The 19,277-nt window shown below is 46.7% G+C and overlaps 3 protein-coding genes across 3 annotated transcripts; all 3 read left to right on the top strand.

Annotated features, from left to right (window-relative positions):
• Positions 1-1,496: 1,496 nt before the first annotated feature.
• Positions 1,497-3,082, top strand: LOC4339533 (uncharacterized). Its single transcript, XM_015782965.3, has 3 exons — positions 1,497-2,490; positions 2,608-2,667; positions 2,763-3,082. Exons 1-3 carry the CDS (start codon positions 1,933-1,935, stop codon positions 2,775-2,777), a joined length of 633 nt encoding a protein of 210 aa, XP_015638451.1. The 5' UTR covers positions 1,497-1,932; the 3' UTR covers positions 2,778-3,082.
• Positions 3,083-3,241: 159 nt separating this feature from the next.
• LOC136356696 (vegetative cell wall protein gp1-like) lies at positions 3,242-9,599 on the top strand. The gene is made up of 3 exons (XM_066310944.1): positions 3,242-3,266; positions 5,834-6,499; positions 6,594-9,599. The coding sequence occupies exons 1-3, from the start codon at positions 3,242-3,244 to the stop codon at positions 6,854-6,856; spliced, it is 954 nt and encodes a 317-aa protein (XP_066167041.1). The 3' UTR covers positions 6,857-9,599.
• Positions 9,600-11,398: 1,799 nt separating this feature from the next.
• On the top strand, positions 11,399-12,883 carry LOC9272595 (uncharacterized). The gene is made up of 2 exons (XM_015782789.3): positions 11,399-12,258; positions 12,483-12,883. Exons 1-2 carry the CDS (start codon positions 11,518-11,520, stop codon positions 12,546-12,548), a joined length of 807 nt encoding a protein of 268 aa, XP_015638275.1. The 5' UTR covers positions 11,399-11,517; the 3' UTR covers positions 12,549-12,883.
• Positions 12,884-19,277: the final 6,394 nt, after the last annotated feature.

Raw genomic sequence — 19,277 nt, 5'->3', positions numbered from 1 at the left:
ACAGTTTTGGTGACGACAATATCAACAAGCACCTTTTGTAATTTAGGTGTTGTATAAGTTTTTGTAAAGAATTCTTTAATTTGCTTATGTTACTTTTATGGAGGATTGAAAGATAAGGATAGAAGTCAGACGTATAAATTAAAGCTTGTAAGGATGCTAGTTTAGGTAACGCCACGCTAGAGATATATTGGAAGCAAATAAAAGCACACGTCATGTATCTAAATGTATCCTAGAGATGTCATCCTTTTTTGTTCTTTTTCTTGTCTCGTTGAATTCAAAGGTAAGTGTTCATCATTTCCGACCTTTACAAAAGCCTACCAAGCGGACAACACAGATGACCGATGGGGCATATGACTATGTATGAAGAACGTGAACCTTTGACAAGTTTTGCCTCTTTTTTTTTTGAAAAATGAAGTAATGTTTTAGTGATGCCAGTTTCTACTGTTGTCGAGATGGTACTCATTGTTACACTATATATATACTCCATTTCATAGTTACAAGTTCTAATGGCTTGTTCTGTGAGGTTAGAACTCCCATAAAGTCTTAAGCAAAGTGTGGCGTTCTATACTAGCAAATGTTTCTTTAGAACATGGTAATTCGAGGTGGAGAAATAAGTTCATGAGAACCAGGCTATGTTGATTAAGAAACCGTAGTCAATCATGGTTTGTGGCCATGAACCAAATGCTTCATCACAATGTTAAGAGCAATATTCTTAGCCATTTTATACAAGCAGTAGCTAAATCAAAGTTGTTCATGTTGTAATAGAGTTACAACCGAAAAGATATGGATGTTGATATAACATACTCACCATTCTCTGGCTATGAGTTGCTATGTGTAACACATGATTGTGCCTATGACATCATATCTTAAGTTTTGATTGTACAATTTAAATTGTTTTTTCTTTAAAATGCAATGCATGAAAGATGTGGCACCGGGCAGTTTTGGTGGCCCCAATGTTGACTCGCACTTTTTGTAATTATGTGTTACATGGTTTCGTAAAGAGTGCTTTAATATTTGCTTATTTTACTCTTACGGACGTCTAGAAGATAAGGATGGAAGCCAGACACGTCAATTAAAGCTCGTAGGGATTTAGCTCAGTTAACGCCATAGATAAATTGGAAGCAAATAAAAGTACACGTCATGTATCCAAATATATCCTGGAGATGCCATTCTTTTAATTCCTTTTCTTATCTTTTAGAACTCAACTCGAAACGTAAGTGTTTGTCGTTCCAGCCTTTAAAAAAGGCTATCACGCTGACGATACAGGCGACCGACGAGGCACGTGACACGCCTACGAACATCATAAACCTGATACGGATGCATACGTAGACACATTTCGTCTGATTTAATCTTATGACAAGAAAGGTAAATACATGTTCATACTACTCACATGTCTCTTACATACTACAAGAGCAAATATCTCCGATCTTTTTTCTTTAACAAAGATGAACATAAAAACTGGTAAACAAAAGGAGAGAGAGAAAAAAAAAGGCAAAATAAACCGGTGTGGGCAACCCCTTCCTCGGCCACCGGATCACAATCCGACGGTCCACACGGGCCATGTGGCTCGAGAAACGGGGCAAATCGGCGACCAGAATCCGCGGGGGCAACCGAACCGAACTCCCGCACGGAGGCGGCGCGGCGCAGGAGCACGGCGGAGCGGAGGGAGTCGGAGTCGCGTCCAAAACCAAAAGGAAACCACGGCATTTTCCTCGCTCCCTTCTCTTCTTCCTTTCTCTTCCCCCACCCTTCTCTACTCTCTCTTCTTCTTCTTCATTCCAATCGAAGAAGAGAAGCGAAGAGAAGAGGGTTAATCCGCGCTATATATAGCCGCCTCATGCAATCGCAAACCTAAGCTGCTCTGCTCCGCGGCACACAACACGCATTCTGGTTAATCCCCTCTCTTTGTCTGCGCGTGTGGTTTTCTTGCCAATGGAGTCCTCGCCGGCGGCGACGGTGACCCCGGCTGCCGCAGCAATGTCGGAGGCGCCGGCGGTGGCGGCGCCGAGGCCGAGGGACCCTGGGTTGTTCGGAAGCTTCGACCTCCCCGCCGCCTGGGGGTGCCGCAGGCCCATGGCTTTCTGCAGGGACCTTGACGCCGCCGCCTTGGTCGGCTCCGAACCCAACGCCGCCGCCGCCGCCGCTGCTGCTGGAGACGCCGTGGAGCCCAAGCGTAACGCCTCCCGATCGCCGCCCAAAGGAGGCGACGCTCCTGTGGCGGCGGCGGCGGCGCAGGAAGCTCCGCGGAAGCAGTGGAACCTGCGGTATCGGAAGGGCGGGCGGGACGGCGGCGAGGACGCGCTGCAGAACAAGAAGCTCTGGAACATGGAAGCCGCCGGCGGCGGCGGCGGCGGCGGCGCCAGGGCGAGCCGCGGGTTCTCGGTGGAGCTGACGCGCCAGGAGATCGACGCCGACTTCTTCGCGATCACCGGCCGGAAGGCGCCGCGCAAGCCGGCGAAGCGGCCCAGGAGCGTCCAGCGACAAGTCGACGTGCGTGTGCAGCCATAGATGGAGCACGATTTCTTCATCCGCCACCCACGAATTCTCTCCTTCTTCTTACTTCTTCTTTCGATTGCTGATCACTTCCCTGCTTTCTCTTCTCCGCAGTCGATTTGCCCTGGGAACTCGCTCTGGGAGGTGAGCCGCGATCGCTACAAGGTGAACGAGGTACGCACAAAAGTCCAAATCTTTCATCTCTTTCGCCACTGGTTCTGGGAGATTTCGAGTTGGTGAATTCGATTCTGATTCCTGAACTGCTGCAGAAGGGGGGATTCTGAGTTGCTCCAAGAAGGAGGAGATGGATTTTCCGAGAAGCAAGATCAACCATTGGCTTATCGTAGTTATAGACAGAGAGAGATTCAGACTGTCAGTCAGAATTGTTTCAGTGCATCCATGCTTATGCTGTTGATGATGAATCTTGTGTAGTTTTTTACCTGACTGTTGGGGTTTTGCTTCTCGCTTTCGTGAAGCCTCTGCAAACTCTTCTTTCTTTTATGCCTAGTTCGGAAACAGTTAACAGAAAGAATTTCAAACTCTTGATTTCTGGATGTGAGACATGGATACATGATAGGTTCTTCGTTAATTCTGGGTGGTATGAAATCTTTGGCATTGGCTTCAATCCGGTAATTCTGTGTTGCATCTCGAATTGCAGTTGCAGTTCCTAGTAGCTTAGGAGTAGAACTTAACCAGGTTTATTTATCAGTTCTCTAGTTTTTGCCAGAAACACATATCGATTTCTTCCATGTCGGTCTTCCCTGTCTTTTCAGGTATTGTACATGTCTTTCTTGATTTTTTTTTATGGATTGGCTTCCTGCTTTTTATCAGTATTTGGTTACTTGACCATTCACTTCAGACTGAACTATGTTTTTGAAGAAAGCAGAGGATTCATGCTCAGAAACTGAAGCAGAATCACTTGAAATGAATGTTGGATTCATGCGAACTCAGGACCATTTGACTGTTCAAACAGTACTCCAGATTCATGCTGAGACTTCAGAGGAAACATTTACCCAATCAGGAAAAAAAACGCTGAGGTTTCAGAATGTGTAAACAGTTCCAAGGAGAGGGGAAATGACATGAGTAAGTCCAAACCTCATGATTTGCCAATCATTATTCTGGTGTACTCGAATGTTTTGCTACCTTTGGTATTGATTGCTGAAAGTGACCCCTTAAACTATGACATTACAGATCCTGGGTTTTACAACCCTTTTCCTTTGTCAACTCTTTTCTGTAGTTCACTTTTATCATTTGTGCTTGATGTCATAGTAGCACATTGATCTTGTTTGGATGAGCTCAACTGAAAAGGAGTCAACGTGTCCCTTGGACATTTATTTTTTGTTGCAACGATGGCCTTGATAAGCTAGTTGTGGGGGCCAATATATGACATGCGTATGCAATATTGTGAATGTGTATATCTTATGATGGTACTCGTGATCCTAAGTCATGATAGTACAGAAGAGATTGGCTAAAATTTATGAGTGCAGACAAAATTTAATCCTTGATCGACTCTAATTAGTTCACTTTGGACTTTCGGATGGTTTTTTAAGGGAGTGAAAGAGGGGCAGTTTAGGCATAGTCCTTCAAACAATTTGAATGTAACTCTCCTTTTTTTTTTCTATGCTAGAAATGTGTTTTATAGCTGTCTAGTGTAGTCTTTCTATAGATGATATTCCTACGTCAACAGATACCCTAATTGTTGCATATGCTCTTATGAATTATCTACAATGGATTCACAATTCACTCTGTTCCTAAATGTTGTTTATGAGATGCTGCTTGCTAATATTCTATTACATGCTCGCTACAGCGGATGAAGCTTCCACTAGCACAAGTGCACAACCGCACCCATGATACACAGCTCTTCAACTGTTCATGTCTGGGAAACATGTGCTCCTCCTCCTCATTTCCTGAATATTTCTTCTCATATTTTTTCCAAGAGAATATGCGGGAGAGTTGCGTTATCTTGGACAAACAGATCTATTTCATTTATTCAGAATTAAATCAAGCAGACACTTGCTATCCCTCCTTTAATTGATTTCAACGGTCCTCATTCAGAAAAAGATTTAGACAATTTATTGCCTGCCCATCATAATTAAGCTGAGATCCTGCTTCCAAACAGTTCTTTTTCCTCTCTTCATTTATTCTACTTTTTTGCTGTTTTGCTGCCGATGAGATCGGAATGAACGATTCTCCTCATGCTGCTCTGCATTCATCCAAACTTCCAAAGTAACAGTATTAAAGTAATTTTACTAATTCTTTGTTTCATATTACATGTTATTTTGACTTTAATTAAGATAGATAAAGTTTATAGAAAATTTTAGCAACATCTACAACACCAGTTTAGTTTTATAGAAACCAATATTTGATACATTTCAATAATATGATATGTTTGTTTTGTATTAAAAATTTTGTTGTAATTTTTTATAAACTTGATGAAACTTAAAAATATTTGAATAGTAAAAAAGTCAAAGTGACTTAGAGCAACCATACTGTTGCAAAAAAGTAGCCTTAAGGTCTTTAAGGTGAACCATAACAATTATGGTATTGAATATAGTCTAGGCCACAACAAGAAATAACCTTGGTGGATTAGTTCTTTTATTATAGTGTGCTATCTTTATACATTGTGAAAATTGAAATAACAAGAGTCCAGTTGTGTGAGTTCTATTTTATATGACTAGTTGGTCCATATATATTGGTGATGTACTAACAACGATGGTCAATTGCTATAGGGTCCACCTTAATGCTATGTTGTGGCAATAAATATTGACCTTGCCCTTATAATATGAAACGGATGTAGTAGCGCTAGAGACCATTTGGTTAAGTTTCTCATACACCAGAAACCAATATTCACAATTGGAAAACCCGACACCTGGGTCGGTGCTTGCGAACTAAATGAATTTCCAAAACCGCGGACCGGGGAACGTACCGGGTGTACGATTTCCCGCTCTTGCACTTAAGGACCGTTTCCTTGGAATTTCATCCGAACATAAGACAAGTACGACCACATGGGTGGAATGGGACACCCCTGGCTGAGTAACTAGCTTATCGGGGGAGCCATGATGCTAAGAGACATGTGGATTCGCCGGGGTGGTGTTTGTCACACCCTGAAGTTCTCCTCCTAAGCCTAAAATTGAATTAATAAGAGACCCTAAGAAAATACCGGTGCAAAGCAAGAGTAAACCCTATTAAATCAATGCAAATAATAATCGGAATTGGCATGTGGAATTTTTCTTGAGTTCTACATGTCGAAATTCACTAACAAGATTTTTAGTGGAATTTTCAGAGCTCTCGAAATAATTTTAACCATTTAAAATCGAGCATGCAATATTTTAAATCCCAGGGAAATTCTTTTCCTCCTTTTCTTTTTTTTTCCTTTTCCCTTCTTTTCCTCTTCTTGGGCCGTCGGCCCAGTCCACCCCGCCGCGCGCGCCCTCCTCCTTGTGGGCCGGCCCAAGCCGCCCCTCCCTCTCTCCCCGGGACGCCGACAGGTGGGCCCCACCTGTCGGGCCCGTCTCCTTCCTCCAGCCGGCGCCACCGCGCCCGCTACCGCCGCCGCGCCCACGCCTCCGCCTCCTCCGGGCCACGTCAGCCACGCCCGCGCGTGCGCCGCGTCCCCCGCGCCCACTCCCCTCTCTCTCGCGCCCGCGCCCGCGCCCAAGATGGCCGGGATTCGATTTTCGAATCCCGCCTCTCTCTCCTCCCCCACTCCCCACGTTGGCCGGCGAAATCTCGCCCCTACCGGCCACGTCCGGGGCTCCCCTCCCCTATTTAGGCTTCCCCGTCGCCCCCTCTCGCTTTTTCCCCATTTCGCCGAACTCCCTCGTGCTCCCCATCGCTCCCGCGCCGTGCAACCACCCGCCGCCGCCGTTTCCGTTACTCCGGCGGCCGCTAGGGTCGCCGCCGCACCGCGCCGTCGCCGCCGTCGGGTTCGCGAGGCTAAGCTCCACCCCGGCCGCCCCTTTCCCGTTGAGTTTCGTCGCCGGAATTCGCATCCCCTCGCGCTCCGGTAAGTTCAACCTCTACCGCCGCCTTCGGCCATGAATGCCGGTCGCCGTGGTTCATCTCCCTCTCTCTAATCTCTCTCTCTCTTCCTTCCTTAGGGCACCCCGAAGCCCGTCCGCCGGTTGCCGTCGTCCTCCCGTGGCTTGCCGTCGCCGTTCGCCGTCGTCTTCCTCCGCGCCGGCCACCCTCGGTGAGGCTTCCTCTCCCATCTATTCCCCTCCCTCTCCTTCCTAGCCGCCGCTTAGCGCCGCCGCCTTCGCGTCGCCTTTGCGCCGTCGCCTCCGCCGCCGGTTGCTGTCGCCGGCAACGCGTTCGCGCGCGCGCGCCGTCGCCATCGCCGTGGCCGGTGGGCCGGCCTTGAGCCAAGCCGAGCCGGGTCGCCGCCGCCCATCCGATCAACCCCGAGGGTGATCTGGGCCGTCGGTCCCGTGGACCGGCGGTGGACCACCCGCGTGGTCCCGGTCCACGGTGAACCGTTTCCCCCCTTGAGTCGCTGCCGAGTGGGCCCGCTTGCCGGCGCCCCTTTCCTCCCTCTCCCGAGCCGCTGACCGGTGGGCCCCGCATGTCGGCGCCGCGCCTTCTCCCCCCCGTGCTGACATCAGCCCTGGGATTTATTGCGCAATAAATGATTTAAGGTTTTTCTTTTATAGTAATAAACACAGTGAATCTTCTAAAATTCATAACTAATTCATCCGAGCTCCGTTTAAGCCCATTCAAGTCTCAGTAAATCAAGAAAAATGTGTAGAATCCATTAAAAATGGTTTTGTTCCCTGTTTCAGTAGTCTTATAGCCTGTTTGTAATGTTTACCTTGTATGTCGCTAGATTCCGGTTCCTCCGACGCTCCGGTGTACTTCGAAATAGTCGCCGAGGTTCCTCCAGCAGCAGAGCAAGGCAAGTCATGCTTGTCACTTGAACATGTTGATCCTATATCGCAAATGCTCTATTGTTTTCCTTCAAATATTGCATTGTTTTATAATGTTTCTATGGGGTGTTTACCTATTGTCATAGCCATGCTATTGTTGTACCATGTCTCTTTGTCAGCTTGGGGTTATAACATGACTAGAGATTGGACTAGGGATTGCTTAGCCATGCTTAGTTCAACTAGTGCACAATGGGGAGAATCCTATTAATGTTTAGACTGTTGGTTCTAATGGTAATGTTGGATTAGTGCCACCGCTTTGGTGTTGGTTAATTAAAATAAATCACATGGTGGGCTGTGGGTGCATGGTTTTGCTGGTCGCACCAATGGCAGTTAAGGACCGGTTCGCGGGATGCCCTGGAAGAACTTATCGTACTTACCACAAGCCAGCGTGGGCAACGGCTGGGCTTGTAGCGTAGCTTTCCTCTAGCCGACGCATCCAGGCAAGGGTGGGCATGATGGAGTTTGGATGGGCCCTGCGACGGCCTATGCGGCTTCCGGATTCACCTAGGCACGAGAGGGGACTGCCCGCTGCCTTGCGAGGAGTGGGGGTGAAACCTGAGGTGTGGTGTGCTTGGTTAGAGGGGGTTATGCGAATGGTCCTGTCACGGCCTCTTTCCGGTATGTCGTGGTGGCATGTCGGCGCACGGAAACGTTTCGTGGGGCTGTGTCTTGTGGGTACAGTTGTACACCTCTGATCAGAGTAAAACTATTCGAATAGCCGTGCCCGCGGTTATGGGCGGTCAACCAGATTCACCGTGATTAGTCTCACCCTAGTGTAATCTTTTGAATTTGGATGGTTTAGTTGGATGGTTGGGCCTGTTGCAACGTGGGATAGCGTTGGACAGTGGATAGTTAATATTAATTAATTATTACCACTGTTTAAATCTTTCAACTTCTGCTTTTAAATGCTCGCTTTATGCAAATGAACCACTCTAGCTCTTCTTTGATAATTCCCTGCATCATACCCCTATTCCGGTATGATTTGCTGAGTACAGTGGGTAGTACTCGGTCTTGCTCTACTTTTCCCAACCCCAGAGTACGAGTATGTGTCAGATGGAGGTTTCTCCGAGGAGTAGGCTTCGTCCGTGCCGTCGAGGATGCCTGTGGAGTGGTGTTCCCGCTGCAGTTCTAGTCAAGGCTTAGCTCCTGTTGTCTTTCTTTTTTTCCGCTGCATTTATGTAAGACTTTTATGATGTTTATAAGACGTGGATCTGAATGTCAACATTGTCGTTTGTGTACCCCGGCCGGTCCTGGACGGGGATTTTAATGCACATTCTGTTTGGAATTCTATTCGGGAATTTCTGGGCGTGACATGTCGGGGAGGACCCCTGGGCTTCCTGGCACAGTATGGTCTGGGACCTAATCTGGTGTTGGTCTGGGACTCCTCTCGTTGGCATATGGTGAACCTATGTCGGCTTTCGAAATGCCTTGTCATGAAAGCCTTAAGGTCTCTAGTCGTGGCCGTTCTGCATGGACTGGATGATCCGGGTTAGTAATGTCGTGTGGGTAAAGTGTACCCCCTCTGCAGAGGTTATTAAAACTGTTCGAACAGCCGTGCCCACGGTCATGGGCGGATGTGAGGTGATTCCTAGCGTAGTTTTGTTTGACTACTGCCTTGTGAAATTTGCTGTTGTGGAATGGGTTTGATGTTTGGAAAATCTGCGGCTGATGGGATCAGCCAGGCCCGGGTGGCCGTTTGAAAGCTGTTGGCCGGGTGCCAATCTTGATCAATTCAAAAGACTGAAACATTGCACATACTCCGACCGGACGAGACGCACTGTCTCATCCGTGTCGTTTGAGAAGCACTCCCTTAGTTGTTTCAGAAAAGAGTTTAAATAAAATCAATCGCAAAAACAACAGCCTTTCTTTGAAGCCTGCATTAAACACTTATTTCCCATGGCTTGCTGAGTACTCCTGTACTCACCCTTGCTCTATATAAATAATCCCCCCCAGTTGCTGAAGAAGATGAAGCGGATCCCGCTGACGAGGAGTTCTTCCAGGAGCAAGCCGGCTACGATGAGTTTTAGGGTTTCGGCCTAGTTCCCAAGTCGCGCCTGTGATGTGTGGTCCAAGTCTTGGCTTCCGTTTCCCTTTTGTAATGCAGTTGTGAGCTCGGGATCTGTCCGCAGTCCAACATGACTGTACTCCTACTCTATAATAAAGAGACCTCTGTTGCTGTGATATTCTGTCTTCCTGTGATACCAGCACTGTTTCCTGGGACTGGTATCGATTAACAGGTTAATTTGGAGCGTCACGGGCTAGTTCCGCTCGGGACTAGTTCGGGGCGTGACAACAATACTGCTACGATACGGTAACGGTAACCACGTGGTAACTCACCAAATTCAAACATTTTTTTTCAAAAACAAACTCAATTTTTTGATAAATCTTGTTCAGTTTAATGTGAGAAAAAAAAAGAAAATGAGAGAAAAGAGAACATTTTGACCAGAGATGACGCGGTGGCCTTGCCCGGGATATACTATCCCCGTTGACCGTTCCTCCTTCCCGTGCACGTGTTAGTATTTCACCAACGAACATGCAATTCGCCGATCGCCCAAACAAGCCAAAGCTTTGGAAGGTTGACGCTTCCACAATTCACCACCATCGCGACGACAACTCGCACCCCCATCCCATAAAACCTCTCGTACGCGACGCTTTTCTTCCCTTCAACTCCTCGTTTCAGGCGATCGATCGATCGATCAACCGGCCGTGCGGCTGTGCTGTGCTTGCAGATTGGTAGTAGTAAAACATCTGAAGGAATTCGCATTTGACCGGAGTACGATCTACCTGAGGTTAGAACAATCCTCTCTTCATACTGAGCTACTACTAGCTGGCATGGTTCAATTTAAGATACTGATAGTACACCACGTACTCTTCGAAAATTACTCGTGCTACTGTTCAATCGGGCAAGTACGAGTATAGGGAGTATGGTTGGTTAACTGATCAATTCAATGATCAAAACATCACTTTCCTTTTTTTAAAAGAAAATGAAAAAAAAGACTGCTTCTGATTATGAATATGAACATAATCTATATTTTCTTATTAAAAAAAATGAACATAGTCTATATTTGGTTTTGTATTTATTTTTTATGAGGCCGAGAGTGTACAGACCCATCGTTTCTCTTAATAAACGAAACAACATTTCGCTTAATAAACGAAACAACATATTTGCAAAAGAATAGTAATTTGTAAATAAAACTTTTATATACGTATTCGTAGCGATCTAAAAGTAAAAGCTGGAAAATAAATTTTGATGAAAAAAAATTCAAATTTAAGGTTAATAATTTAAATTTTGGTTGACAATCATAGGCCTGTAATCTCATTGCAGTGTGACTAGCAGTGACATGACAAGCGTGCAAAGGGTGCCAAAAAGCTTGTGTGACTTGTGGGCAGCAACAAGCAACAGGACTAGAGCATCCAGGAGGGTCGGAGTGCAGCTAGCGCAGTGCAGTGTTGTGGCTGCTGCCGCTGTCACTGGCCGGTGGGGTCCCGCACCGTTTGCCGCGCCGGGGAAAGAGTAGACCGAGTCCAGGAGCACAGGGCCGGACGGCGTGAAACCACACCATCAAAACTGACACGCCGGGCCCACACCGAAAATCCGATCGTACGAGGACCCGTGCCGTGCTGCATGGACGGACGGTCCGGTCGGTCCCTGACGCGGTGGGCCCCACCCCCACCCCCCCTCTCGCCCTCACGGACATGGCTAACGCCAGTTTCCATCCCCGTTTGGTGGGCTGGAGATTGGCCTCCTCGCCCGCGTGGACCACACGTATCGCCCCTCCACGTCGATGACTTGTGGGACCCTGGTGATCTGGGGCCCCACCCGTCGGTGGGAGTAAAAGGGTAAAGCGGGTTTCGGATGGCGTAAACCTCGGGCGCCCCGAGTCCGTGGCATGGAAATGACGAGAATGCCACTCGGGCACCACACGCCACTTCGGCGCTGCGAGCGACGGTAACAAAACGCGAGCGCGACCCCACCTCCTGTGGCCTCAAAACCTTCTCTGCCTTTTCTCTCTCTCTCTCTCTCTGCCGCTCGTCGACTCGGCCGCCGCCGCCGCCTCTCCGAGCAGCGCCGCCGCGGCTGGTGAAGACAAGCAGGGCCATGGCGGCGACGGCAGATCCGCGGGCGAAGCCGCCCGCGGCGACGTCGACGCACCACCTCGAGCCGTGGGGGCAGCCGCCGCCGCCGCCGCCAACTCCCGCGCACCGCTTGCCGCCGACGGTGCTCCCGGTGGTAGCGTTACCGGCGGGTGGGGACGCCGCCACGCGCGATCGTCGACGCTCGTCGTCTCACCGTAGGGGCGGCGGCGGCGGCGCCGCCGCCGCCGCCGCCGCCGTGCAGGTCGTCGTCGGCGAGGATCCCTTCGACGGTGGGATCGAGGAGCTCCGGGTTAAGCTCATGGGCCACCTACGAGACGCCGCCGACCGTCTCCGCGTGCCCCAGCCTAGCCCCCCACCCCCGCCGCCTCCGCCGCCGCCGCCGCCGACGACGACGACGAAGCCCGAGAGCCTACCCGCGGAGGCGGACTCGGAGCCCGAGCTCAAGGCGCCGCCTCCGCCTCCGCCTCCGCCTCCACTTCTCCCCATGGCGCAGCCGCAAGCCGACGGTGCAGCGAGGCCGTGGAACCTTCGGCAGCGGACGCGGCGGCGCCCAGCCGCCTCCATGTCGTGGGCGGCGGCGGCGGCGGTGCCGGTGCCGTCGTCGTCGCGGCGCCGGAAGCGCGCGCCGTTCTCGGTGGCGCTCACGCCGGAGGAGATCGAGGAGGACATCTACGCGCTGACCGGCTCACGGCCGCGGCGGCGGCCGAGGAAGCGGCCGCGCGTCGTACAGCGGCAGCTCGATGTAAGGCGAATTCCCCACACTACCCCTCCCCCTCCCCCTCCCAAACCACCATTATTTAATTAATCACCCAATTAGCCCTCCTCTTATTTATTCCCTCGATACAATACAGCTTTAAGCGTATGCTTAGACTTAATATTTTATTAAACCTAAATTGTTGTGTGCAAGAATGGCACTCCTGCAATCCAAACTCAAACTCACAGTGGTTGCTACTGTTTCATGTGCAGTCGCTGTTCCCTGGGTTGTGGCTGACGGAGGTCACCGCCGACGCGTACCGAGTGCCGGACGAGTAGCCGCCGCTTGCTCCGGCACGACGGCGGCGGCCGCCGCCGCCGCCAAGATCCTCCAAACTTTGAAGACCCCACCTACCTCACCTCACCACCACATCGCGGCTCAAGATCGAGCCGCGCCCGGATTTATAACTGCTAGGACTACTCTGTCGCGTCGAGCCGGTAGGTGCTCGTGCTTTTGTCATGTCTCAACTTCAGTTTTTTTTTTCTTCTTCCTTCTTCTTCTTCGCTTCAGCATATGTTGTTTTCTTTTCTCTTCTTTTTGTTTTTTTTTTGTACAGCGGTGTGCTTGTTGTAATCCATCTGCTAATTCATCCTAGTACCTGTACTTCTTCTCATCGATCTGTGTCGCTCTCGTTATCGATCAGTTCTTCTTCAGCTCTGGCTGTGCCCGTGCTGCTGTGGCTGCTTACGTGGCTGGGTTTTGCGGGTTCTGGTCCGGGTCCATGCTTTTTCTTGGGGGCTACCCAATGGATAAAAATATCCGGGGAGAGAGAGAGAGAGGGGATTACGTGACGTATTTAGGCTCTTTTTTTTCAGAAAAGAAAAATAAAACGAGAGAATTAGGCTGATGGGCCGGGCATTTTTTGGATTCTTTGGACCCCTCACTCTCCTCCACTGGGGTCGACACGGCACAACACACAGTAGCAGCAGTAGTAGTAGTATCATCAAATATCAAAGGCGAGCAACGCTATCATTGCAGACTGTAGCATTTCAAGTGGAGCGAAATTAGCTTTGCGTTATGTACATTATTAGTTAGCATAGGCCGCTCGAAAAGAAAGGGATTAGGGAAAGCCTTTAGCATCGCTCTTTCTGATGCAATCATCGAGCTATTGGTGCCTACTTCCAGCACTGCTATCTAGCGATGCTATTATTTGTCTTTGTTGACATCCTAGGTCAAGAGACGCCTCCATGTTTTGCCTTTTAACTTATCAGCCACAAAAAAAATAGTATTAAATTTTAAAACTTAATTTTAAACTTACTTTAAATCTGTTATCATTATTTGTTGATTTTCAACGTTATTCCCTCAGTTTCATACTTATAATACGCTTTGACATCTTTTCTAATCAAACCATTTTAGTTATGATTAAGTTTATAAAAAAATTAATAACATCTATAATACAAATTAGTTTCACTAAATCTAATATTAAATATATTTTGATAATATGTTTATTTTGGGTTCAAAATGTTGGTGGTATTGTCTTTTTTACTTAGGAGAAAATCAAAACATCTTATAATATAATACAGACTGGTACTATAGGCAATTAAGCAATTAAGTACGTAGATATAAAATGTTTACATATAAATTAATTTTAGTTGCTGCTATAGGCCGAACGATCAGACCGGCCTTTCGCTCACTGTCACATCGTACAAAAACGCACATGTACATGCATGAATGTATACTCGAGTCCGTACACATATAGTTATATACATGGTCGATCGATCGATCGATCGAGTTTAAACGCAACATTATGCCCCATTAAAAGGGAATCAGGATGTGTACTTTGTGGCACGATGTTGTCGGGCCCACGTGTCAGGGTTAAGCCGGTACGTGAATGGCAGGAGGAAGAGATACGTGCAGGCCTGGCCGGGAAGGGGGAGATGGGCCCGCTTGTAAGTGGCAGTTTGCTCGGCCTGCACGACCAACGCAGGCTTTTGAGGCTGCATCCAGGCCCACCCCGGAATAATAGGAGCGTCCATGCGATTCAAACTGCAGAGAGCGCCCTAATGTGGGTCTGACGGCTCGAGGTCGGCTTAGCAACCGTTCATCGCAGATCGGACGGCCGATATATGCCGGTCAACTTTTTTGCATGCCTTCACTTTGTTTTTTGATTCTTGGCCAAATTGGCCCCTATTCATTTTTTTCCAATGTGGTTAAATTGATGAATGATTTGGAATATTTGAGTGGGATGAATAAATTAAATATTACAAAGTTGAAAATTAGATTTAAAACATTTTCATAAGAATTCATTTATATAAAAAAAATTATAAAAAACATCGTTTAAGAGCCTAAGAAGCGTGCGTATTCATACATCATTCCATATTTCCATTCCTTCAAAAAGAATAGACAGTTTGTATACTACTCTCTTGGCAGGCAGTCAATAAAGTTGTCAAAAAAAACCTGCTCGTGTGCTTAATTGTGAAAAAGCAAAATTTGAACACCTTCCTCCCTCTTCTACTGATTTTCGGCAATGAATTTTTCCGAGATCCTCTCTCTGATCACTCTTTGTGATGAATTTGTAATTTGTAAATGGATTATAAAGTTTGTTAATGAATTTGTTGAATGGATTATGAGGTTTGTGATGGAAGTTGTGATTGGTGAATGGATTATGGGTGGTAGGGGATTTTGGAGGATTTGCTGATTTTTTTTCGTGCCAAAAATATTTTGTGTCGCAGGTGGGTTAAGCATTTCGTCTGTTAATATTGATTTTGGCAAATGTTGCTTTTTAGATACCTGTCAGTAAAAAATATAGGGAGTAGCTATATTTATGGCGCTATATTTTTTACCAAAAAATAGTCAGTATGTATTTATATTGTAAGTCCATAAATTACATATATAATTTTAGTGTATTTATAATGTAAGTCCTAAAATTACATATGTAAGTCTCTAAATTACATATGTAATTTTAGTGTATTTACAATGTAAGTTTCTAAATTACATATGTAAATAGTATGTAATTTAAGTGTAATTAGTATGTAATTTCAATTCAAGCCAAAATCTTTGCTCGATCAGTTGGTCAGGGCCGCTGGACAAGTCAGATCCTAGGTTCGATTCTTTACAGTACAATTTTATTTTCGTCAACCAAAATAGCACGAATCCTACAGTTGATCTAATGGATCAGAAATCGACATATTTCTAAAGAAAAATGTGTCGACAGTTTTTTAGACTTTCCGAAAATATATTTTTGCAAGTGGCTAATCCTTGCTTGTGAAAATACTCTATTTTCACTTACCTTTGGCCACCAGTGAAAATATGATTTAGCCGCTGGTGAGTAGTAGCTTTTTTTAAGCCACCTGAAGCACCACTTGGAGTGCCATCTTAACACATCTCCTTTTTTTTTCCAATGATATAAATCTATCCGGTCTAACAAATTACGTACTCTCTCCGTATTTTAATGTACGACGCCGTTGACTTTTCGACTAACGTTTGACCATTCGTTTTATTTAAAATTTTGGTGCAAATATGAAAATATTTATGTCATGCTTAAAGAATATTGGATGATGAGTCACAGTAAAAAAATGATAATTACATAATTTTTTTAAATAAGACGAATAGTCAAACGTTGGAAAAAAGTCAACGGCGCCATATATTAAAATATGGAGGTAGTACCTGGTAAATCCTAACAAATTGTCCAAGCTATACAACAGCAAATTACTTCGGTACATGGAATTCGCTGTTTGTACCGTACCGCGTGCCGTATGATGGCGCACCGAAAGCACGTTTTACACTTGGGCCCTGCCGATGCGGAGGCCTTTTTGCGGCTGCACTGTGTCGTACGTCGCGATACGTACGACGTACGTGGCCAAGCTGGGCCCAAAGAAAGAAACGAGACGCGGACGCCATCGCATCGCCTCGCTTTCAAACGTCGTCGAGCCACCAAGCTCGTAACCAAATATCGATAATTTTGGTGATTTTTACGAGAAAATTGACATTTTGCCACTGTCAAAACGGGGTTTCGCTGGAATGACACTCCCAAAAGTGGTTTCGTTAAAATGTCACCCTCAAACAGGGGCAACATGTTACAATGTCATTTCATCCATTTCTTCTCAGTTTAATGATTTTTTCTTGTTGAGATGACCAAAATACCCTTGGATCCTATCTCATCTCTCTTCTCCTACCTCTTGCTCTCTTCGTTGCAGATGGTGGGCGGCGCCGGCGCAGCTCAGGACCTTCGCTGAACCGCTACGGGATGAGAAAGCTGGCCACGCCGGGGATGGCACCGACGCCGCCCTTCGGCGCCCTCACCAGCTCGACGGCGTAGCTCACCGGGTTCGCGCGTAGGTTTCCGGCGGTGGCGATGGTGACCGGGAACGGGGAAGGCGGCACGGCGGCGCGACTGGGAACGGGGAAGGCGTCGGCGTGGACGAGGACGACGGTTCGGCTCGGCGGCGTGGCGCACCAAGCGCTCGACCTGACCGCGCGCCACGGCGTCACTTCCTTCTCCGATGAGCTCCTCGACGTGGGCAGCGACTCGCGGCGGAGCTCCTCGTCGAGGCAACCTGCTCGCGCGTGCAGCCGTAGCCAGCTCCACTCCACGGCGTCCAGCCGCTTGCCCGCTCCAACCTCGTCGGGGAGAGAGATCGACGCTGGCTATGGTGGAGCTCGCCATTGAAGAGGGACTTCAAAATCCACCACTGAGTTAAGCCGATTTGAGTGGGATTTGTTGGGGGAATTGATGAGGAGGACGAGAGGAACCGATTTTTGCATTTAATTTGGGGCGAGAGCAACCGAGGAGGGAGGTCAATTTGGGGCATGAGTTCACCGGAGAGAGGGAAGGATGGTGGCGGACGGAGGTGGAAGACGCTCCTGGCAAGTGGGCCCCACGGCTGAGGCAAGGGCATTTGGGTCAAACCAAATAAGCAAAACAGTGGAAAATATTTGCAAATAATCAAAATTGGTTGAAATGGCAGTATGGCAAGATGGGGTCGTTTGAAGATGGCATTATAACGAAGCCACATTTGGCGATGGCATTCTGGCGAAACCCCACCCTGAGAATGGCTAAATGTCAATTTTCTCGATTTTTACCCCTTGCCTGCACTGCACTGTTAATCAAGCGGCTACGCGGCTTGGCTTTGGCTGTGTTCGCGCCGTTGCGTGGCATCAGCATCACACGCGCTGCGGCTGCCCCCGAGCTGTGAGAAGGAAACGAAACGGAGCTCAACTCAACATGGACGCCGTGTTTAGTTCCAAAATATTTTTTAAAACTTTCAACTTTTTCATTACATGAAAACTTTTCTACACACAAACTTCCAATTTTTCCATCACATCGTTTCAATTTCAACCAAACTTCCAATTTTGATATAAACTAAACACACCCGAAGTTCTCTGATCCCCAACACGTGAGTCCAAGGGAGAAGATTGAAGGATGTCGCACCGCTAGTCCACGCGGCCTCTAGGAAAAAGAGCAGGTCCCTCAAACATGCCGCTTTAGCATACCAATGGCTGCACGACCTTGCTCTACCAACAAACGAAGGATGGACAACGGATCTGATTGACGAGCTCATCACTATTTGGAGCGCCGTTCGGAATGTACACTTCACGGAACATGAAGACCAGATCACCTGGAAGCTCAACAACCACGGCGAATACACAGCCACCTCAGCCTATAAGGCGCAGCTGTTGGGTACAACATCGTCAAATTTTGACACATTGATATGGAGGCCTTGGGCACCATGCAAGTGCAAGACCTTTGCCTGGCTGATACTCCAAAACAGAGTGTGGACATCAGACAGACTAGCAACCAGAGGCTGGCCCAACGGATCCACATGCCCTTTATGTCGCCAGACTCAAGAGACAGCTCTCCACTTGCTTGCGGAATGCAGATACACAAGGAGAATCTGGAATGAAATCGCGCAGTGGACAGACTATGAACATCTAAGACCTTCTAACTGGCAAATATTTTTGACGGTACATGAGTGGTGGGAGGCCACCGTAAGCATACGAGAAGCACCTAAGAAGGCACTACGCATGTTAGCCTTGCTTGTCAACTGGGAGATATGGAACGAAAGGAACCGGAGGACTTTCCAACACAAGGAGTTGCTGGTGCTAACTTTGCTAGCCAAGATAAAGATAAAGGAGGAAGCAAAAACATGGGGGTTAGCGGGTGCAAAAAAATCTCGCCGCCTATAGTTAGGGCCACGGCCCTAGGTTTTTTTTGTTTTCTGTACTTTATCCTTTTTTACAGTTTTCGTCTCCTCTATTCAATGAAACTAGCATGATGGCCCGCGCAGATTGCGCCGCTAACATCATTGTATTTTCTCTTATATAATAACATATATGTTTTCTCATTATATTATTCAAATATATTATGTATGACAACATAATTTTAAATTTTGCAATAACTTTACGAAATTACTAATGTGTAATATTCATATTGCATTTTATATAGGTGTTAGTTATTAATTATTTTTAATATCAAATTTTAGTTATTTGTAAATTATATATATTCCTATATAGACTCTAGACTCGTCTTTTAATATTTCTTTTTTTAATTCTGAATTTTCTGTAAATTGTATTTCTATATAGACTCTATGCTCTTCTTCCAATATTATTTTTTATTATTTCTAATTGTAGTTCTATGTGGACTCTAAACTCATCTTTCAATATTCTTTAATTTTTAATTTTTAATTTCAGTTACTTCTAAATTGTATTCATATATTGACTTTAAACTCTTATTCCCATGTTTTTCTTAATTTCGAATTTTAGTTATTTGTAAATTATATTTTTATACGGACTCTAAACTCTACTTTTAATTTTATTATGTTTATTCCGAATTTTAGTTAGTTTTAAATTCCTATATGGACTCTATACTCTACTTCTAATATTCCTTATTTTTAATTCTGAATTTTTATTATTTCCTGATTGTATTTCTATATGGACCCTATAATCTACTTCTAATCTCTACTATTATAAAAATTTAAGGTGTTTTTGTCTCAAATTTTAGTACGTCGTCAATCGGACGTCGTCTCTGCGCGAAGAAAATCCGCATAGCCTGATTTATTTCCTTCTTC

Source organism: Oryza sativa, chromosome 5, assembly GCF_034140825.1.
Source record: "Oryza sativa Japonica Group chromosome 5, ASM3414082v1".
Lineage (NCBI taxonomy): Eukaryota > Viridiplantae > Streptophyta > Magnoliopsida > Poales > Poaceae > Oryza > Oryza sativa.
Note: the sequence above shows the minus strand (reverse complement) of the source record. Positions and strands in the feature narration are given on the sequence as shown.